Source organism: Hemiscyllium ocellatum, chromosome 48 (assembly GCF_020745735.1).
Source record: "Hemiscyllium ocellatum isolate sHemOce1 chromosome 48, sHemOce1.pat.X.cur, whole genome shotgun sequence".
In the NCBI taxonomy this organism is placed as follows: domain Eukaryota; kingdom Metazoa; phylum Chordata; class Chondrichthyes; order Orectolobiformes; family Hemiscylliidae; genus Hemiscyllium; species Hemiscyllium ocellatum.
In genome coordinates, this window is record NC_083448.1 from 12,927,380 (window position 1) to 12,946,731 (window position 19,352).

Sequence of the window (19,352 nt, forward strand, 5' to 3'; positions counted from 1 at the left end):
ATGCCCTCAGTTTCATCGTCCAGAGCCTGAGATTCTCATGACCTTAATGACCCAGTTCCACAACAGTCAGTCATATTATTAATGGAAACATCAGGAAGCCTGGTTATTGCTGAACAGACTTTGAAAGTCCTAATGATATCATGAGTACAAAAAATGGGATTCAGAACAGAATTAGAATCCCTACTGTGTGGAAACAGGCCCTCGGGCCCAACAAATCCATACCAACCCTCCGAAGAGTATTCCACCCAGACCCTTCCCCTATATTTACTTCTGCCTCATGCCTCTAACCTATACATCCATGTATACTATGGACAATTTAGCACAGCCAATTCCCCTAACCTGCACATCTTTGGATTGTGGGAGGAAACCAGAGCACCCAGAGGAAACCCGCGCAGACATGGGGAGAATGTGCAAACTCTACACAGACAGTCACCCGAGGCTGGAATCGATTCCATGTCCTGGTGCTGTGAGGTAGCATGCTAACCACTGAGCCACCGTGCCGCCTAATTGTCAGCCATTCAAAAAATACTTGAGGAAATCTCAAATTCATTCATCATCTTTTAATCCAAACCTTCTATATTAATGAACTTTATCAAAGTCGATCAAAACTTGTTTGCCTGAAAATAATTATTGCTGCAGTGGTAACCTACCTCACTCCAAACAAGCATGGTGCCAAATAGAACTTGTAATCCATCGAAAAAATTGTCCCCGATAATGATGACCATGGCACCACCAGTGGTCCAACCTTCACTTGGGCTAATGGCTTTGATGCACGGTGTAGCTAAGAGAGTGAAGAAATTAGATTAATTTAATCTTTAATCTTGCATTTCACTGTTCCCCTACCTTTTCTCTGGTTCCTTAGAAGATCTAAGCAGGCTGTCCGATCTCCTACTCTTCAAGCCGGCCCTACATTAACAATGGTAAAACCATGACTTAGTGTGCAATTTTTTCCTTGAAATGCAAGGCAATGTCTGAAAGTGACATAACAACCAGTGTGTTGGGGAACAGGGTATATTCTGCATGTACTCAAGCACAAGACTATCCTTATGTACCTTTTCTATTTGAAGTTTGATTCCTGTTGTGAGAAGATTTGTGGTTTGCTATCTAGAAGGGCATCCAGAATCGATAGCAATATTATTGATATTTGAAAACTGCTTATGGTCACCAGGCTGCACTGGAGAGCAGGATAGCGGGGATCTAACTTGATAATTTGTACATTTTAAACATTTCTCTCAGAGTAATTATCTTCACTGGTTAGTTTTCTAATGTCATATAAAGTACAGCTATCAGAAAGAGAAGCAAAGACTAATGTGCATAAAAGTTTTTGTACAAGGAAGTCTGAATATCTGCGTATTTTCCAACAGTTCGATTGACAGTCTAATGTGACATGGGATATTAAGCATTCCTTTTTTAATTGCAATGGAAAAGAGTAAAAGTAGGCAATGCTCAGTTTTCAGGAATGGTGGTTAGTCAATGAGAAATGCAAGTGCTGGAGGCATGAGATTGATTTTCTCCAGAAAATTTTAATTCCTGACACTTCAGGAATTTAAGCATTACCAGGACACAGTGAAAGGAAATAAAATCTGGAGGGAAACATTGCAGATCCCTCAAACACCTTGTTAGATTGTTTCTCTTGACATTGTGAGAAATTCAGGGTGGAGCTTGTTACCTTCGTGTGACCTCACCACCTAATTTACTTTCTTGCATTCCTCCTGGGTGATCAAGGGGCCCACAGTCGGTTAATTGAATATTTTTCAAGGTCAATAGATTATTTTATGCAGGGAGCTGTTGGGGTTAGTTGGGAATATGGAAATTGAAACACAAACAGATCAATCATGATCTTATTGAATGGAGTGCATGCTAGAAGGGCTGAATGGCCAGCTTCCGCTCCTAATTTGTATACTTTTTGAACTAGTTTGCTGGAAACATATGTAGGTAAACCAGGATGAGCAGATTTCCTTCTATATTGGACTTGAATAAACCAGGTTGGTTTTTCCGATAATCAGTGATAATTTCAAGGCACCATGACTGAGAAGGGTTATCAATTTCCCATTTCCAATCTGAATTAATATGAGCAGGCATTTTCATGGCCCTCAAGATTACTTGTCCAGTGACCTTGTCATTCCCCCAATTGCTCTCTTGTTTAACTGAGCTACAAATTCTCTATAAATTAATAGGTTAGCATTTTGAATGCTGACAGTCCATTTGAAATACTGATAGGTGACCAACTACACCCATTACATTTCCCATATTGATTGTCTGCCAGCAAAATAGGGTGTGTTAGTGCAAAGATACAAATTCACATTTCACCTCAGCAGCTTGCATATTGAATTCAGTTGATTAGATAAATCTGGAATAATAAGTAAGAGTCTGTCATCTTTCCTCTAAAATTACCAGATTTTTGTGAGAAATAAAAACAGAAAATGAAGAAGAAATTCAGTAGGTCTAGCAGGATCTTTGAAGAGAAAAACAGAGTTAACATTGTAAACTCAATATGATTCTTCTTCTTCAATGCATTTGGAGTCATAAAGTTATAGAGCTGTTCAGCACGCAAATAGACCCTTTGGTCCAACTTGTCCATGCCAACCAGAAATCCTAAATTAATCCAGTCCCATTTGCCCACATTTGGCCTACATCCCGCTAAACCCTTCCCATTCATATACCCATCCAGATGCCTTTTAACTGTTATAATTGTCCCAGCCTTCACCACTTCCTCTGGCAGCTCATTCCATACACGTACACACACTGCCCCTTGGGCCCCTTTTAAATCTTTCCCATCTCATCTTAAACCTTGTCCTCTAGTTTTGCACTCCCCTACCATGGGTGAAGATCTTGACTATTCATCCTATCCATGCCCCTCATGATTTTATAAACCTCTGTAAGGTCACCTCTCAACCTCTGACACTCTGGGAAGCAAAGTCCCAGCCTATTCAGCCTCTGCATATTGCTCAAACCCTCCAACCCTGGCAACAACTTGTAAATCTTTTCTGAACCCTTTCAAGTTTTACAACATCCTTCCTCTAGCAGGGAGGCGAGAATTGCACTCAGTTTTCCAAAAGTGGCCAAACCAATATCCTGTACAGCCGCAACATGACCTCCCAGCTCTTGCACGCCATACACTGACTGATAAAGGTAAACATACCAAATACGTACTTTGCTTTCCTGTTGATCTTGGACCCCGCTCTCATGGAACTATGAACCTGCACTCCAAGGTCTCTTTGTTCAGCAATACTCTCCAGGATCTTACCATTAATTCCATGAGTCCTGACCTGATTTGCCTTTCCAAAATGCAGCACTTCATATTTATCTGAATTAAACCTCACCTGCCAATTTTTGACCCATTGGCCCATTGTACACTGAGGTAATCTATTTTGCTGTTTACTAAACTTCCAATCTTGGTGTCAGCTGCAAACTTACACGTCTTAATCATTTATATCAATTACAACTAGCTGTGGACCCAGCACTGATCCTTGTGGCACACCACTGGTCACAGGCCTCCAGTCTGAAAAGCAACCCTTCACCACCACACTCTGTCTTTGACCTTTGAGCCAGTTCTGTATCCCAATGGCTAGTTCTCCTTGTATTCCATGTGATCAAACCTTGCTAACCAGTCTACTATGCGGCACCTCATCAAATGATTTATTGAATCATGCTTTTATTTCAGATCTCCAGTTTCCACAGTATTTTCCTTCTATTTGGGATTTTTGTAAGAACCCAATTGGTTCCACAATATCCTACGGGGAAGGAAACTTGCTGGCCTCACCGGCTTACCTATTTATCACTGCAGTAGTACCATCAACAATATAGTTGGCTCTTAAGTACAGCAATCTGTGAAACTGCAAGCCATGAAATGGGCTTAGCAATATCTTATCAAAGAAAATTAGGAATGACATTAGGTGCTGTTCTTGCTATCGATGCCCATATTCATAAACTCTAACTTTCTCTCTCATTCCTTACCTCTCTTTCTCTGTGAATCACAAACCAAGATTTCAAGAAGTACAATATACTAACGTTGTTTTTGAAATCCTAAATGTGTTACTGGTTAACTCTGATATGTAATCCTTCAAGCTTTTCTGATACTCATGTTGAAGTTATCAATTAAGTAACACTGGGAATGAAGCTTGAAGTATCAAGAGGAAAGCTGAAAACAGAACCTTGTGTTCATACAGTGAATATTAGACCCTTTATAAGGAAACTCTTTTCACCCATCAGTCTTTTCTAATTCTCAGCAAATGCAATGGTGTTATCTTCAGACATTTGAGTGAGCATCAACTAGGGGAGGAGCACACCTTAATCACATTTAACATTGTTTAACATTGTTTCACTTTAACATTGATAACTTAATGGCTGCCATCTTGTTCAAATTGTGCAATTTGTTTTAATATTGTTTCCTGCTCCACCCAATTGATGTCTCACCCCCTCCCTGACTTCCAAGTTCTGCCTTTTCTCCTCCCTAATGTCCAACTTCCATCCTATCCCCATTCCTCAGCTACTGGTTGTGACCTCTTTCCACACCTGACCTCTGAACTTTGTCTCTTCCTCTCCTGACCTTTATGTTGTGGCCTCTTCCCTCTCCCTGATTCATCTATCTGAGTTTCCCTTTGCTAAACTTGAATTTCTGTTCAAGATCCAATCCAAAGCTGGAGCTCCAGTGTCATGGAAGTGCGAGTCACAATGGATGAGAAGTGTTTGATCTTCTATTCCATGTTTGTTTTAAAAAAAAGTCCATTATTGTCCCAAGAGAACTCTTGCTCCCAGCAAGGATTCAGGAGAGGGATGATGAGTGGACGCACCTGAAAAGAAGATTTACAATAGCTTTAACACTTCTGATCATGAGGACTCACATATCTGTAACATCGTAGCTCTGGCTTAGAACTGATCCTGGATCTGTTGGGCTTGGGTTGGAGACTGCACCTGGAAGGTGGGAAGTGATTAAGAGGCCACAAATCAGAGTTGAAGAATTAGAAAGAAGTTGCAACTTGGAAGTCAGTGAGTGGTTGGTGAGAAGGACGCAATTTTCTCTTTGGTGAGGGGATGTGGGCATCACTGGATGGACCAACATCTGTTTCCCTAATTGTTTAAAGTTGACCACATTGCTGTGGTTCTAAAGTCATAAGGAGGTTAGACTAAGTTGGGATAGGATTTCGATGTTGTGGCCATTTCGGAGACATGGGTAGAGCAGGGACAGGAATGATTGTTGCATGTTCCGTGATTTAAATGTTTCATTGAGAACAGAGAATTTGGTAAAAGAGGGAGTGATGTGGCTTTGTTTGTAAAGGACAATATTACAGTTGCAGAAAGGATGTTTGAGGACTCGTTGACTGAGGTAGTATGGGTTGAGGTTAGAAACAGGAAAGGAGAGGTCACCCTGTTGGGAGTGTATAGGCCTCCAAATAGTTCCAGAGATATACAGGAAAGGACAGCAAAGATGATTCTCGACAGGAGCAAGAGTGACAGGGTAGTTGTTAAGGGGGCCTTTAACTTTCCAAATATTGACTGAGAATATGATAGTTCAAGTATTTTAGATGGGTCCGTTTTTGACCAATGTATGCAGGAGGGTGTCTTGACACAGTATATAGACAGGCCAACAAGAGTAGAGGCCACATTAAATTTGGTACTGGGTAATGAACATGGCCATGTGTTCGATTTGGAGGTAGGTGAGCACTATGTTTACTTTAGTGATGGAAAGGGATAGGTATATATCTCAGGGTAAGAGTTATAGCTGGGGGAAAGGCAATTACGATGGAATTAAGCAAGATTTAGGATGCATAGGATAGGGACAGAAACTGCAGGGGCTGAGCACAACTGAACAGATGCTGCGGGTCCTTGATAAGTATGTTCCTGTCAGGTAGGGAGGAAGTTGTCGAGCATGGGAGTCGTGTTTACGAAGGAAGCTGAATCTCTTGTCAAAAGGAAAAAGAAGGCTTATGTTAGAATGAGATGTGAAAGCTCAGTTAGGGCTCTTGAGAGTTACATGTTAGCCAGGAAAGACCTAAAGAGCCATGAGGAAAAATGAGAAGTCATTGGCGAATAGGATCAAGGAAAACCCTAAGGATTTTTATGGATATATCAGGAATAAAAGAATGACTAGAGTAATATTAGGGCCAGTCAAGGCTAGCAGTGGGAAGTTGTGTGTGGAGTCAGAGGAGATGGGGAAGCACTGAATAAATATTTTTCATCAGTATTCACACAGGAAAAAGACAATGTTGTTGAGGAGAATACTGAGATACAGGCCACTAAACTAGATGGGATTGATGTCCACCACAAGGGGTGTTAGCAATTCTGGAAAATTTGCAAACAGATAAATTCCCTGGGCTGGATGGGATTTATCCTAGGATTCTCTGGGAAGCCAGGGAGGAGATTTCAGAGCCTTTGGCTTTGATCTTTAAGTCGTCATTGTCTCCAGGAATAGTGCCAGAAGACTGGGGGATAGCAAATGTTGTTCCCTTGTTCAAGAAGGGGAGTAGAGACAACCCTGGTAATTATAGACCAGTGAGCCTGGTTCTGGGTAAAGTGTTGGAAAAGGTTGTAAGAGATAGAATTATAATCATCTAGAAAGGAATAAGTTGATTAGGGATGGTCAACACGGTTTTGTGAAGGGTAGGTTGTGCCTCACAAACCTCATTGTGTTCTTTGAGAAGGTGGGCAAACTGGTGAATGAGGATAAAGCAGTTGATGTGGTGTATATGGATTTCAGTAAGGTGTTTGATAAAGTTCCCCATGGTAGGCTATTGCACAAAATACGCAAGCATGGGGTTGAGGGTGGTTTCGCGGTTTAGATAAAAAATTGCCAAGCTGAAAGAAGACAGAGGGTGATAGTTGATGGGAAATGTTCACCCTAGAGTATAGTTGCTAGTGGTGTAACGCAAGGATCTGTTTTGGGTCCACTGCTGTTTATCATTTTCATAAATGACCTGGATGAGGGAGTAGAAGGATGGGTTAGTAAATTTGCAGATGACACTAAGGTCGATAGGTTGTGGATATTGCCGAAGGATGTTGTAGGTTACAGAGGGACATAGATAAGCTGCAGAGCTAGGCTGAGAGGTGGCAAGTGGAGTTTAATGCAGAAAAGTGTGAGATGACTCACTTTAGAAGAAGTCACAGGAATGCAGAGTATTAGGCCCATGGTAAGATCTTTGGTAGTATAGATGAGCAGGAAAATCTCGGTGTCCATGTCCATAGATCCCTGAAAGTTGCCACCCAGCTTGATCAGGTTGTTAAGAAGGCATACAGTTTTTATTGGTAGAGGGATTAAGTTTTGGAACCATGAGATCATGCTGCAGCTGTAAAAAACTCTGGTGCGGCCTCACTTGGAGTATTGCGTATAGTTCTGGTCACCGAATTATAGGAAGGACGTGGAAGCTTTGGAAAGGGTTTAGATGAGATTTACCAGGATGTTGCCTGGTATGGAAGGAAGGTCTTACAAGGAAAGACTGAGGGATTTGAGGCTGGTTTCGTTATAGAGAAGAAGGTTGAGAGGTGACTTAATTGAGACATGAAAGATAATCAGAGGGTGAGGTAGGGTGGATAGTGAGGCCCTTTTCCCTCGATGGTAATGGCTAGCATGAGGGAACATAACTTTAAATTGAAGGGTAATAGAAAAAGGACAGTGTCAGAGGTAGTTTCTTTACTCAGAGAGTAGTAGGGGCATGAGATGCACTGCCTGCTACAGTAATAGATTCACCAACTTTAAGGGCATTCAAATGGTCATTGGCTAGACATATGTACAAAAATGGAATAGGGTCATAGAGATGTACAGCACAGAAAAAGACCCTTTGGTCTAACTTGTCCATGCCGACCAGATATCCCAACCCAATCTAGTCCCACTTGCCAGCACCCGGCCCATATCCCTCCAAACCCGTCCTATTCATTTCCCCATCCAAATGCCTTTTAAATGTTGCAATTGTACTTGCCTCCACCACTTCCTCTGGCAGCTCGTTCCATACACGTACCACCCTTCGCGTGAAAAAGTTGCCCCTTGGGTCTCTTTATATCTTTCCCCTCTCAGAATAGTGGAGGTTAGATGGTTTCACAGTTTGACGCAACATCGAAAGCTAAAGGGTCTGTACTGTGCTGTAATTTTCTGTGTTCTATGTTTTATTTCTGTCTTTAAAGGATGTTAATGAAGCAAATGGGTTTTTACAACAAACAGCAACGGTTATATGGTTGCCATTTGGCTAAGTTTTTATTCCAGATTTTTACTGAATTCAGTGTTCACCATCTGCTTTTTTGGGATCCGACACCATATCCCCAGAACATTGGTTGTGGATTAATAGTCCAGTGACATTGTTACAAAGTTTAGTTTTCTTTCACATTTTAAAATTTATTTTATTTAGAAGTTGTTCATCTACCAAATTCGATTTTTAGCACTGTAAAAGTTTAACTTACAGTGCATGCTGATTGAATTTTATTCTGAAAAATGAAGTCCTACAGTATTGAACTATAGTTTAAATAAAAACCAAAAGAACTGTGGATGCTGTAAATCAGAAACAAAGACAGAAGTTCCTGGAAAAGCTCAGCAGCTCTGTCAGTATCTGTGAAGAGAATTCAAAGTTAATGTATCAGATCTGGTCACCCTCAGAACTTCTCAGGAAAGGTCACCAGACCCGAAATGTTAACTCTGATTTCTCTTAATAGATGCTGCCAGATCTGATGAGCTTTTCCAGCAACTTTTGTTTTGCTTACAGTTTAAATGTCAGTTCCAATGTTTTATTTATTGTTGTGATTTTCAGGAGGGCAACCACAATCTTAAGTGAAGAAGTATGGAGATGAACTTTGGGTGAATCTAAGGAAGCATATGAAAAAAAAAGCAAAGAGATAGTTAAGCTGATATGGGTTAAATGGGTAATGGTGGGAGGAGGATTCAGAGGACCATTGTCACCCCCACAGACTGGCTGCATCAAGTGGCCTGCTTCTGTACACTCTGTGTAAAGGTTTGTGAAATGAAGCTGTTGGCAAAACTATAATGGACTGGGATACATATCCATGCTGCAGTAGAAAGGCAAAACTTTGTAAATGCACTTTCTGGTTGAAGAATCAGCATTGCAAAGCAGTTTACATTGTAGCTGTGATCAATATAGTGCATCTTTGACAAAGGTAATATTGGACATTGCTGAGGATTGTATATTGCCTGATTTATTTCACATCCAAGCCCAGGAGCCTTGAGGTAAGTTGTAGCCCAACTGGAATCAGTATATTCAGCATAGGTCAGTGATCCTATTGCTTGGGGCTCAAGCAATCAAAAGACATAGAGAGGGTGTGGAAATGGGAACTAAGTTGGATGATCAGTCATGATCATATTGAATGGAGGAGCAGGCTCAAAGGGCCAAATGGTCTATTCCTGCTCCGCTTTCCATGTTTTTCAACAATCTGGATGCTCATCCAGTCACCACAACAACGTGAGCAACTCCTTAAAAACTTGACTTTGCCTCCAATTAAGCTCAGAATTTGAGTAAAACTTCTGGGTCCTAATACTGCAAAATTTGAACGACAGTATTAAGACTTTGATTGATTTTGATTAAGCTTGAGTGGTGAAAGTTTCTCAAGTTTTTTCAGGGTATCCTATTATTTTGGCCTATACAGCATGATGACAGCAATTCATTCAAAACACAGTTTAAGTTAACTTTTTTTTTCACAGTTCTGTGTGGTCATGCATAAGCTTGCTGTGGATTTGCTGTGCAAAAAGCTTGCTGAAAATTATCATCTTACCAAGATTTTACAGACTCACGCTGCCTCAAAGGAGCTTCTTGTAAGCTTTCACTGAACTCTGCCTGTTCACTTTGACTCATCTTGTAAGCTGACTTTGAAGTTTGTGAACTTGAAATGTTGTGTACAAGATTGCAAGACAGGCAGACTTTCTATTCCCTTGCATAATGAAAGTTCAGGATTTGTGTGTCCCACTCTGTTGTTGGGTTTGGTTCAATTCACTAATATTTCGAATTCCAAGTGATAATTTTATGTGTTTGTATCTGACATTGACTGGCAGCAAGGTTGTTTGATCCCAAAGTGCATCATTCATGAATATGATTTTTCCACTTGTTTCTCTGCAGCACTGTCATTAAAACAATGGGAAAACTAGGCTTTTTTTGTGAAATCTTTAAATGTGTTTGAAACAATTTTAATTCCATGCTCAGATGCAAGGGCTCGACACTCCTCATGCCTACTCTCCTAACATCAGTCGTTTTCTTTTCTCATCACTCACTTTGGCCAGCGAAAACAACTTTGGCAACCAAGCTCTGGCCCTATCTGAGTTCTGCTCATAGATCATAAAATGAACATGGAAAAGACTTGCAGCGTGTCCTTACTCAAGTCAGATTGGGGTCCTGTAAAACACTTGAAGTGAAATGACTTGAAGTGAAACATTATTGTAACAGCAATTAGTATTGAAGCCATAGTTCATTTGCTGAGGACAATTTTAGCAAAAAAGTCAACATAAAGCTTGAAATGCTGTGCCATACATCTGTAGCATGGCATTCCCAGCTGAAACCATTTGTAAATCAAAACAAGGAAAGTATTAGTACAGAAAGCAGGTTTCTAGTTTGCAGAGAAGTCTTTCAAAAAATTTACAATCTAGTACTGGTACAGTGCAAGTTCCTCAACTATTGTACCAATACAGCTAAAATACTCCAGAGATTTTCTTTTAAAAACTGAGCCTTGGATACAAACAACAGAGAATTTAAAAAAAACAAAAGAACAGCAAAGATGAGAAACAAAATTTACTTCAGGACCTGAGCAGAGGACCGTTTTCAAAAATGATCTGTAACTGCAGAGCACAGAAATAATGGCACCAACTTGAGTAGCACAGTCAGGAGGCCTTGCTAACGATGTGATGGCACGACTTATGTGAGATAGGAGAGGTGCAATAACTCAAGACCCAGCCAGAAAATTAATGGCTGTTAAACAGAAAAGCCACTTTGAATGAGGAGAGAAGATATAAAATGGATATGGAACTTTAAAGCAAAAAGTCATCAAAAGGGGAGGCATAATTGCCAACTCCTTGCATTAATATAATATGAAGCTACTCAAATGCCAGCTTTAAGGGTGATGAAAGAGGTAATCGTGTCTATCAGCCATTATATAATGAATGTTAAGAGATAAATATGCTCATATGGTCCGTAGATTAATGAGCATGTATTTCAGAAGAGGTAGGTATGCTTCTTTGCTCACTTCTCATTCACATCCTGTTAAAATAGTTCAGTCACCACTGCAGTCATAGCCAGACAAGCATTTCCTGAAGTTCAGCTGTACCTACTTAATATAGTATCACAAGGAAATCTGGATGCACATTTCCATTTGGAGTTGAGCATATCATGTAGGGGAGGATCACATTCTGTCTTCAACTTCACAATTTCTCACCCTGTCAGAAGCTATATGGTTTCAAGGCCACATCCAAGCTCAATACATCACCTCTAGCTTAGTGCTGACAGGGTCAGAGGAGAGCATGAAGGGTTCTGGCTGTATGCCAAATATTCAAGCTGTGGCTGAGCAGCAAGTCAATCACTTTCAATCAGTCAAGGAAGAAAAAATGAAATGTTTGCATGCTTTAATTCCCCCAATTTTGTTCACAACACCATGGTCACTGACAGGAAATTAACAGCATGCAAATTCTTTGCTGATTTAATCATATTTCGCAGTACAGCATTGGTGTTTTAACAATTTAACCCATTGCAGCACATGAATATTGCCTTGCACAACTTACATTTGGACAATGAACATTTTCAACTACTCTGTACAAGTGTTTTTGAGATTTCCAGAGTACAGTCAAATTTCTGAGCATTTGAACAATTGAGAGACTTTCTGATTCTAGAGTATTGTAATTATTTGGAAATTTTCAAAACCTTAAAAACATTGTTAAAGTTAACATATCACTGCAGAACCTTTAGTGAACTGGACTCTCTCTCTCTCGAGGCATCACTAAAATTTCCATGATGTGGCAGGACGCTTGGGAGCTAGAACCTTTAGAGACATCACTAATGTTTGCGTAATACGTCAAACCTAAGCACAGCTCATTAGCAGTTCACGCTTGCATTAATTCTGAATGCAGTGTTTTCCATGTGTATCTATAATTTGATTGTTCATTCAAACATTACAAATTGCAGAAGACTCTATTAAAAAAAAGAACGTAAACAACAATTCCTATTCTCTGTTGGGAGGATATTTTGAAGCTTGGAAGACAAAAGCTGATGTATTTGGGAGCTTTTCCTGCTTCAGTCACCATTTAGAGGGATACATTTCATGTACTTGAACAGTTTGTGCAGATTGTTTGCCATGAATGCCAAACGAGAATACAATCTATTATGTTCTTCAAGACCACTGCTCAACCTTCTTATTTTTCTTTCTCTATTTTCCTTTTCTTCAAATATGTTGGGATCAAAATGGGTGATGTTAATACTAGGAAAGGGTCACTTCTATTTGAAGAATCCAATTAAGCATACTCTTGTTAATTAAGCACAGAGTAAATCTTTATGGCTGCCTGACAGTGCTCAATTTCAACCTCGGAAAAAGTCTCTGTTTCATTTATGAGATCCTTGTCCATTTTCTACCTGGCTGGAAATTGCCATGGTTTCCGATGAACTGCAGTTCATATTCACCTGATGATCATACCTTTGAGAGTTGGGATGAAACTGTTTTGAATTAATTTCACAGGTTTCTTCCTGCCGTCATACTGCTGTTTACTCCAATCGTCTGGGTAGCAGAGGTGAATCACTATGTCTCTGCAGCACCCAATCATGTTAATCCTGATTTAACAAAATCTTGCATGCATCCTTATACAGGTGAGATAATTTGCTTGTGCGTGATTATACATTTTTTGGAAAAAAGTTTTGAATATTGACCTCAATTCTGGATTACAAACAAACGTGTTTATGATATATTTCAGGTTTTCTTTACGATAAGAGGAAAATTATTTCTTCTTTGGATAAAGGATGTTTGTGCTAGGTGTGGTTATTTTTCCATTGTTTAAATTGAGCTCTCCCACTTGAACGGAAACAACCACCTGTACCCTGACAATGCGCTCAGAGACCAACCTGAGATCAGCACATCTTTAATGTTTCACTGAGATATTTCCATACCAATACTCCCTTGTGGTCTCTCTGACTGAGCATCACTGTTATTGATGCCAAATTTTCAGATCATGGATATCTGCCCTCTATAAAGGCTTGGTTAATCACTTTAAAAACTTGTCAAACTTTTAAAATTAGGCGAGGACAATATTATATCAATGAGACCTTTCATACTTTTGAAGATGTCATCAGTATGTTTCAGCATACTGTCCCATCCAGTTGCACATAACTAACATAAAGTATTCGTGAAATTGAGAAATTGAAGTAAGACCAGAAGGAATTACTTTTCTGAAGTGGTAACAATTGTCACTACTCAGTGATTGATGTGTTATTAAGGATGTTAGGTGAAAGAAAGACTTTGTCACCCTGTTGAGGTGGACAAAAAAGACCTGTATTCTGAAACTTGGCTAACTTGCATATCTTACTCTTCACCACAAAAACGCTTGATCTCATTGCCATTTGTTGGACCTGACTGAGCTTGAACTGATTTCTGTGTTGAACTAATTGTCTGAAGTGCTGATGTTAAGTGCCACCAAAATGCAATATCATTCTGTTCTTGAAGTATACAGCTTTTAGCAATGTATCTAACTTCAACCTACTCTTTTTTTCTGAAACATCTTAAGAACCTCAGTTTTATCATTTCAAATGATTTCCAGACAATCATTGCTTTGTCAATCTGTAAATCACCGTTCACTACAATCTGTTCTGTAAATTCTGAACAAATTGTTGAATCAGTTTACATTTATTTGTACCAGACATCAGTTGACTCAAGCTCTGCTTCCAAAACTATCTTGCAGTTCTCTGTTTATGGGCATTGGTATTTCCTTCAAATTTCTTTGTAAAAGTACAAATTGAATTGAAGTTTACGTGTGTGTCAACTTACTGTTTGACTGTGAAAGCCATTATCCCAATCAATGTCACAGCAACGCGATTACAGCATGGACACAATGCACATGTCTGTGCACCTGACCTTTTGCACAGTGAAATTCTGATGGTGAAGCCACTTGCTAAAATAGAAATTGGACACTTGACCATCAGAGGAGAAAAAAACAAATTGAACATTGAATAGTTCTGTTTGAATAAGGAACTGTCATGTGTAAGTTGAATAATTCGCTCTTTGCCTTTTTCTTGTGCACAATTTCCGAAGGTCAGGTAGGCTATAAATTGAGGGCAAGAGTCACAGAACAAGTGGGACAGGGCTCAGGTGCGCATTGTTATTTCTCACCATATCATGTGCAGAAGTAGTATTCATACCTTAACAAAAAGGACATACCTTCTGTGGGGTCAAGGCGACGGGCTCTGCGTCCATGCTTGGAGTTGTTGTGCACAAACATGTTATCAGACACAGCCAGCACATGACCATCAACGTTAATTGTTGTTGATAAAACAACCTGTGAAGTAAGGTGCAAGGAAATGTCACATTTTGGCTTTGTAGCTTTTCATAATGTGGTCATCTCAATCTCTAAAACTGCACTCCACAACAAGCAATTGATGACCTCCATACATACTTTTGTCTATCAAATGACCAAGAAGTCACTCACACCAGAAAGGTACAGAGTATCATTTATAGTCAGGAATGAATGAGCTAATTCTAGTTAGGGCAACTCTAAGTCTGAGTTTTAATGTTTTTCATCTTCACTTGTACAAAAGAATTGAAAAAATCAGTTAGTTCTTAATTTTGATTTACCACTCAGGGGAGGTCATTGAAGTGACTACAAGTTGGTCCACAAGAATGTTAACATATTTTTGAAGAGAAGTAGATTTAAGAGCTTCGGCCAAATTGGGTTGCCTTTGTTCACTTCTGAAAATGTAGTTGGTTTGTTAAAGAGGTGTCATAATAGAAGCTCACATCATTGTGAAGTATCAAGGGAGTATCATATTATCAGAGATCTTATAAGACTTTAAATTAAAGCCTAATTAGGAGCCTAAGATGAATGTTGAAAATCTCCTGATGCTCTTCTAAAAAAAGAAAACGTTTTATGATCTGGTCAATAAAGAAGCTCAGTACTTCAGATCCCCACCAACCAAAATAAAAACAGAAAGTGCTGGAGAAACTCAGCAGGTCTTGCAGCATCTGTGGACAGAGAAAAACAAATTGAGAAGCAAATCTGTCAGGTGATCTCAGGTATCTGTAATGATAGGGGATTTTAACTTTCCAAACACAGACTGGGACTGTCGTAGTGTTAAGGGCTTGGGCTGGAGAGGAATTTCTTAAGTGTGTACAAGAAAATGTTCTTATTCAGTATCTGGATATACCTACTAGAGGAAGAGCAATACTTGACCTGTTGGGAAATAGGGCAGGTCAAGTGACCGGGCTCTAAGTGGGGGAGTACTTTGGGACAAGTGATCTTAATTCTATTCATTTTAAAATAGATTGGGAAAATGATAGAACTGATCCAAAAGTTCAAGTTCTAAACTGGAAGAACGCCAATATTGATGGTATGAGTCAGGGACTTTCAAAAGTTGATTGGGGGAGGCTATTCGCAGGGAAAGGGATGGTTTTGAATTGGGAAGCCTTTAGGAATGAGTTAACAAGAATTCGGAGACAGTATATTCCTGTTAGTGCGAAGGAAAAGGCTGGTAGGTGTAGAGGATGCTGGACTACTAGATACTAGAATAAGAAGGAGGCATTTATGACAAGTGAGATGGAGTGAATGCTGAGAAAAGTTTCCATGCAGTCAGAGTATACTGAGAGCATAGAGATGTACAGCACAGAAACAGACACTTCGGTCCAACTTGTCCACACCAACCAGATATCCTAACCTTTTCTAGTCCCATTTGCCAGCAATTGGCTCATGTCCCTCTAAACCCTTCCTACCCATATACCCATCCAGATGCCTTTTAAATGTTGTAATTGTACTAGCCTCCACTACTTCCTCTGGCAGCTCATTCCACACACGCACCACCCTCTGCATGAAAATGTTGTCCCTTAGGTCCCTTCTAAATCTTTCCCCTCTCACCCTAAACCTATGCCCTCACGTTCTGGACTCCCCCAACCCAGGGAAAACACCTTGTTTTTTTTACCCTATCCAAAAGGGAAATCAGGAAGGCAAAAAGGGGACATGAGATAGCTTTGGCAAATAGACTTAAGGAAAATAATATAAGTACATTTAGGGCCCCTTAAAGATCAATGTGTTTGTCTGTGTGTGGAACCACTGGTGATGGGTGAGATACTAAACAAGTGTTTTGTGTGAGTATTTACTTTAGAGAAGGAAGTGGAAGCGAGAGAACTTGGGGAAATAAATATGACGTCTTGAAATCAAATAGCAATATCTTGCTCGGGGTTTTCTATGGACCCCCCACCCAGTAGCAACAGACACACAGAGGAGCAAATTGGGAGGCAGATTTTGGCAAGGTGCAGAAGAAACAGGGTTGTTACCATGAGTGACTATAATTTCCCTAATATTGATTGGAACGTCCTTAGTTCAAACTGTTTGGATAAAGCAGTTTTGTCAGATGTGTCCAGGAAGGGATCCTGACTCAATGTTTCGATAGGCCGACTCTGGGTGAGGCCATTTTGATTTTAGTGCTTGGCAATGAACCAAGATCTCTCGATGGGAGAGCATTTCGGTGATAGTGATCACAACTCCCTGACCTTTACTATACTCGTGGAGAGAGGTAGGAAAATTATTTAACTGGGGGAGTGGGAATTAAAATGCTATTAGGCAGGAACTGTGGAGTATAAATTATTTTTTTTTCATAGAGTCATAGAGATGTACAGCATGGAAACAAACCCTTCGGTCCAACCCGTCCATGCTGACCAGATATCCCAACCCAATATAGTCCTATCTGCCAACACCCGGCCCATATTCCTCAAAACCCTTCCTAATCATATACCCATCCAAATGCAGATATTCCCAGGGAAATGCATGACAGAAATGTGGAGATTGTTGAGGGAGCATTTGCTGATCATGCTGGACAGGATTGTCCCACTGAGGCAAGGAAAGGATGGTAGGGTGAAGGAACCTTGGATGACAAGGGATGTGGAACATCTTGTCAGGAGGAAGAAGGGAGCTTACTTAAGATTGAGGAGGCAAGGATCAGACAGGGCTCTAGAGGGTTACAAGGTAGCCAGGAAGGAATTGAAGAATGGACTGAGGAGAGCTAGAATGGGGCATTAAAAAGCTTTAGCAGGAAGGATTAAGGAAAGTTCTAAGGTATTCCACACTTCGGTGAGGAACAAAAGGATGGCCAGAGTGAGGGTTGGGCTGACAGAGATAGTGGAGGGAACTTGTGGCTGGAGTTGGAGGGGTAGGAGAGGTCCTTAATGAATACTTTGCTTTAGTATTCACTGTTGAGAGGAACTTTGACATTTGTGAGGACAGCGTGAAACAGGCTGATATGCTCGAACAGGTTGATGTTAAGAAGGAGGATGTGCCGAAAACTTTAAAAAACATGGATAAATTAGTCCCCTCGGCCAGATGAGATATAACCTAGGTTTCTATAGGAAGCGGGGGAAGAGATTGCTATGCCTTTGGCGATGATCTTTGCGTCCTCACTGTAGTAGGACCAGATGATTGGAGGGTGGCAAATGTTGTTCCCTTGTTCAAGAAAAGGGATAGGGATAATCCTGGATATTATAGACCAGTCGGTCTTACGTCTGTGGTGGGCAAATGATGGAGAGGATTCTGAGAGACAGGATTTATGATTACTTGGAAAACCTTAGTTTGATTAGAGATAGTCAGCATGGCTTTGTGAGGGGTAGCTCATGCCTCACAAACCTTATTGAAATCTTTGAAGATGTGATAAAACACATTGATGAAAATAGAGCAGTAAGTGTAGTGGACATGAATTTTGGCAAGGCATCTGATAAGGTTCCCCATGGTAGGCTCGTTCATAAAGTAAGGAGGCATGTGAAAAAAGGAAATTTGGCTGTCACATACAGAATTGGCTGGACCACAGAAGACAGAGGGTGGTAGTATATAGGAAGTATTCAAAGTTTGGGAGAAGATTTGTAGCTCAGGTGCTCGTTGTTGTGGTTCTATTCGCCGAGCTGGGAGTTTTTGTTGCAAACGTTTTGTCCCCTTTCTAGGTGACATCCTCAGTGCTTGGGAGCCTCCTGTGAAGCGCTTCTGTGATGTTTCCTCCAGCATTTATAGTGGCTTGTCTCTGCCGCTTCCGGTTGTCAGTTGTTGTCCACTGCAGTGGCCAGTATATTGGGTCCAGGTCGATGTGTTTGTTGATAGAGTCAGTGGATGAGTGCCATGCCTCTAGGAATTCCCTGGCTGTTCTCTGTTTGGCTTGCCCTGTACTAGTAGTGTTGTTCCAGTCGAATTCATGTTGTTTGTCATCTGTATGTGTGGCTACTAAGGATAGCTGGTTGTGTCGTTTCGTGGCTAGTTGGTGTCCGTGGATGCGGGTTGTTAGCTGTCTTCCTGTTTGTCCTATGTAGTGTTTTGTGCAGTCCTTGCATGGGATTTTGTGCACTACGTTGGTTGTGCTCATGCTGGCTATTGGGTCCTTTGTCCTGGTGAGTTGTTGTCTGAGAGTGGCTGTTGGTTTGTGTGCTGTTATGAGTCCTAGTGGTCGCAGCAGTCTGGCTGTCAGTTCGGAAATGCTCCTGATGTATGGTAGTGTGGCTAGTCAGTATTCAGCCTGGAGTTCAGTGACCAGTAATCTTCTGCAGGGATCTGTTCTGGGACCTCTGCTGTTTGTGAATTTTGTAAATGACTTGGATGAGGAAGTGGAAGGGTGGGTTAGTAAGTTTGCCGATGACACAAAGTTTGATGGAGTGGAGGGTTGTTGTAAGTTGCAAGGGGATATTGACAGGATACAGAACTGAGCTGATAAGTAGCAGATGGAGTTCAACCTGGAAACATGTGAAATGATTCACTTTGAAAAGTCAAATTTGAATGCAGACTATAGGGTTAAAGGCAGGATTCTTGGCAGTGTGGAGGAACAGAGGAATCTTGGGGTCTGTGTCCATAGATCCCTCAAAGTTGATCGGATTGCTAAAAAGGCATATGTGTGTTGGCTTTCATTAGCTGGGGGATTGAGTTTAAGAGCCCCGAGGTTTTGCTGCAGTCTAGAGAGCCCTTGTTAGACCACACTTAGAATATTGCATTCAGTTCTGGTCGCCTCATTATACAAAGCATGTGGAAGCTCTCGAGAGGGTACAGAGGAGATTTACCAAGATGCTTCCTGGACCGGAGGGCATGACTTGTGAGGAAAGGTTGAACGAGCGAAGGCTTTTTCCATTGGAGCAAAGAAGGTTAAGAGGTGACTTGATAGAGGTGTATAAGATGTTGAGAGGCACGGAAAGAATGAATAGTCAGAGACTTTTCCCAGGGT

At 40.7% G+C, this 19,352-nt stretch overlaps 1 protein-coding gene across 5 annotated transcripts in view; it reads right to left on the reverse strand.

The window, feature by feature from the left end:
- The window catches only part of LOC132837019 (transcription factor COE2), a 268,330-nt gene that overhangs the window by 62,468 nt on the left and 186,510 nt on the right, over positions 1-19,352 (reverse strand). For all 5 annotated transcript variants that reach the window (XM_060856660.1, XM_060856659.1, XM_060856662.1 and 2 more), the window contains 2 exons: positions 14,335-14,452; positions 651-781 (listed from right to left, as the gene is read on the reverse strand). In XM_060856660.1, the coding sequence (XP_060712643.1) occupies positions 651-781; positions 14,335-14,452 (249 nt within the window). The remainder of the gene's footprint in view (positions 1-650; positions 782-14,334; positions 14,453-19,352) is intronic.